This window comes from Pediculus humanus, genomic scaffold, assembly GCF_000006295.1.
Source record: "Pediculus humanus corporis 1103172107650 genomic scaffold, whole genome shotgun sequence".
In the NCBI taxonomy this organism is placed as follows: Eukaryota; Metazoa; Arthropoda; class Insecta; order Psocodea; family Pediculidae; genus Pediculus; species Pediculus humanus.
In genome coordinates, this window is record NW_002987260.1 from 99,445 (window position 1) to 101,882 (window position 2,438).

The 2,438-nt window shown below is 30.1% G+C and overlaps 1 protein-coding gene across 1 annotated transcript; it reads left to right on the top strand.

The window, feature by feature from the left end:
* Window positions 1-512: 512 nt before the first annotated feature.
* On the top strand, window positions 513-1,212 carry Phum_PHUM274240 (uncharacterized protein; the record flags this gene model as incomplete). Its single annotated transcript, XM_002426715.1, has 2 exons — window positions 513-684; window positions 1,154-1,212. The coding sequence occupies 2 exons, from the start codon at window positions 513-515 to the stop codon at window positions 1,210-1,212; spliced, it is 231 nt and encodes a 76-aa protein (XP_002426760.1).
* Between the last annotated feature and the right edge of the window lie 1,226 nt (window positions 1,213-2,438).

The following is a 2,438-nucleotide window of genomic DNA, read 5'->3' on the forward strand; positions in this document are numbered from 1 at the left end:
GCGAAATAACCTTTTTTAGTTTTTTTTTTTCAATTATTTCACCCTTGAAAAACTTTTTCGATTTTTAAGGTTTGAAAATTTTTGCAAAAAAAATTTTCCTCTTTTTTTTTTCCTTTCTTTATTATTTTTATTTACCCGCGTCATTTATTTATCTCACTCTCGATTTAAATAAAAAAAAAAACAGTGTTACCAATAGCGTAACAAAAAAAAAAACAAAAAATTAAAAAGAAGAAAAAGGAAAATTTTTTTTTTTTAATCGGAAAAACTCATTTGAAATTAATCAAATTTTTTTTCTCTCTTAATGGAAATGATACCGGTATTACGTCATCAGTACTATTACGTCATAAAACGTACGATCGATAAAAATAATTTTTGGTTTTTTTGTGAGATCAAAACGATTTTGCCAACTTGTTGAAATTTTTTTTTTTTTTTTTTTTTTTTTTAATAAATAAAAAAACAAATTTTTTACCGACCGTTATTTTTGTTTGTTACAGATTGTTTCCGGTTTCCCGATGGATTACTTTATACTTTTGATAATATTCGTATCGACATGCGTCGCAGGTCCGCCAAAATGTCGCCTTTCTGAATTTTTATGCGATTCGGGTCATTGTGTTGCTTTAGACAGATTTTGCAATGGAGAAAATGATTGCGGAGATAAAAGCGACGAACCCAGATATTGCACTCGTAAGTTTTTTTTTTCCTTTTTTTTATTTATTTTATAACGATTCCGTCGCCATATTTTTTATCATCATTATTATTATTATTATTTCGTATACTAAAAATTATTTTATTTTTTATACCGGATATTTTTTATCGATTTAAAAAAAAGGAAAAAAACCTCGAGGAAGAGTGAAAATAATTTTATTTATTAAAAAATTATTTTCCGACATTTTTCTTTTTTTTGGGGGTGGAGGGAGAAGAAGGGAGGGGGATGGGAATGGGGATAACAAATTTATTTTTTACGGGTTTTATAAAATAATTAATTTTTTTTTTTTTCTGTACAAAAAATAAAAAAATAAATACGTATAATGAAAACGAATGGCGTCAAAAAATAAAAAATAAATTTTTTTTTTCCTTCCTTCCTTTCTTTCTTCCCCCCTCTCTCTCTCGCTCCTTCACAATTTCCCCCTCTCTCTCTCATTTTTTTTTAAAGACGTTTTCGGTTTTTCATATTCGAATAAAATTGACCGTTACTTATATATATATATTTGATGCATGCGTGGGAAAAATTATTTACGGTACACAAAATTCCCATATGTTACTTTCGTATACACGTTTCATAACTCAATGAAAAATTCATAAAAAAAAAAAAAATTGAATGTATCGCGACAATAAAATTTACGAGTTTTTTCTTTTTTTTTTTTGAAAAATTATTATTATTATTATTATTATCGTAGCCGTCGTGAGTAAGGTGGTGAGTGCGTGACGTAAGAAGTGGGGAGAAGGAGGAAGACAAGGGGGAGGGGTTGAAGGAAGGTGTCGATGACTTGTTTGACTGCTTCGGATTAAAGGATTAAATAATTTTCTCCAAAGTTCTTTTATTAATATTAATTTATGTTGTTCACACGAGCATTCATATTTTTTGCTTTTGATCCCTGTTCACACGCGCACGTACACACGCACACACGCACACAGTTACACGAACGCACACGCACACGCACAAGATTCGTTAACAATTTTCTTTAGCAAACGTTTTTGCATTTGAATTTTAAATTAATTGCCAAAAGGTTGGCAGCGAATGAGAGGGGCGGGGCGAGGCGGGCGGAGGGTAAGGGGGGCGGAGATTAGGGGTGGAAGTGTAAGGGTGAGGTGAGGAGAGGCGAGGGGGAAGAGTAAAAGTTCCTTTGTCGGAAAATAAATTATTTACATATCATTACTTTCTTATGTTCAAATTCGTAAAATTTATTTATTTGTATCACATGACTCTTTTACCGTTTTTTTTTCTTTTTTCTTTTTCAAAATGGCGGAAAACTAATTTTTTTCTTTTTTTTTTACCTTAAATTTTCATTTTTTGTTTGTGTTTTTTTTTTTTTTTTAGTTCGAGTGAAAAAGGGTAAAAAAAAAAAAGAGAGAGAGAGAGAGAGAGAGAGAGAGAGAGAAAGAGTGAATAAAAAAAATTTTTTTTTTTCCTTTTCGATTTTTTATTTATGAATGAAAATATAATTTTGCTTCGAGTCAAAAATGATTGCTCTCGTTAATAATAATCACCCTTTTCTCTCATTTCACTTTCTTTTTTTTTTCTCTTTCCCGCCAAAATTTAAAATAATCATTTTTCGCGCGAGAATTGTACGGACAATGATTTATTTATAGTCTTTTTCTTTCTCTCTCAATTTCAGTTTTTTTTTATGATATAATTTTTTTCCCCACTCTCTCTCTCTCTTTCTCTTCTTTTTTTTCCTTTTCCTTCTCTCCCCCCCCTCTCTCCCCCTTTTATTTTT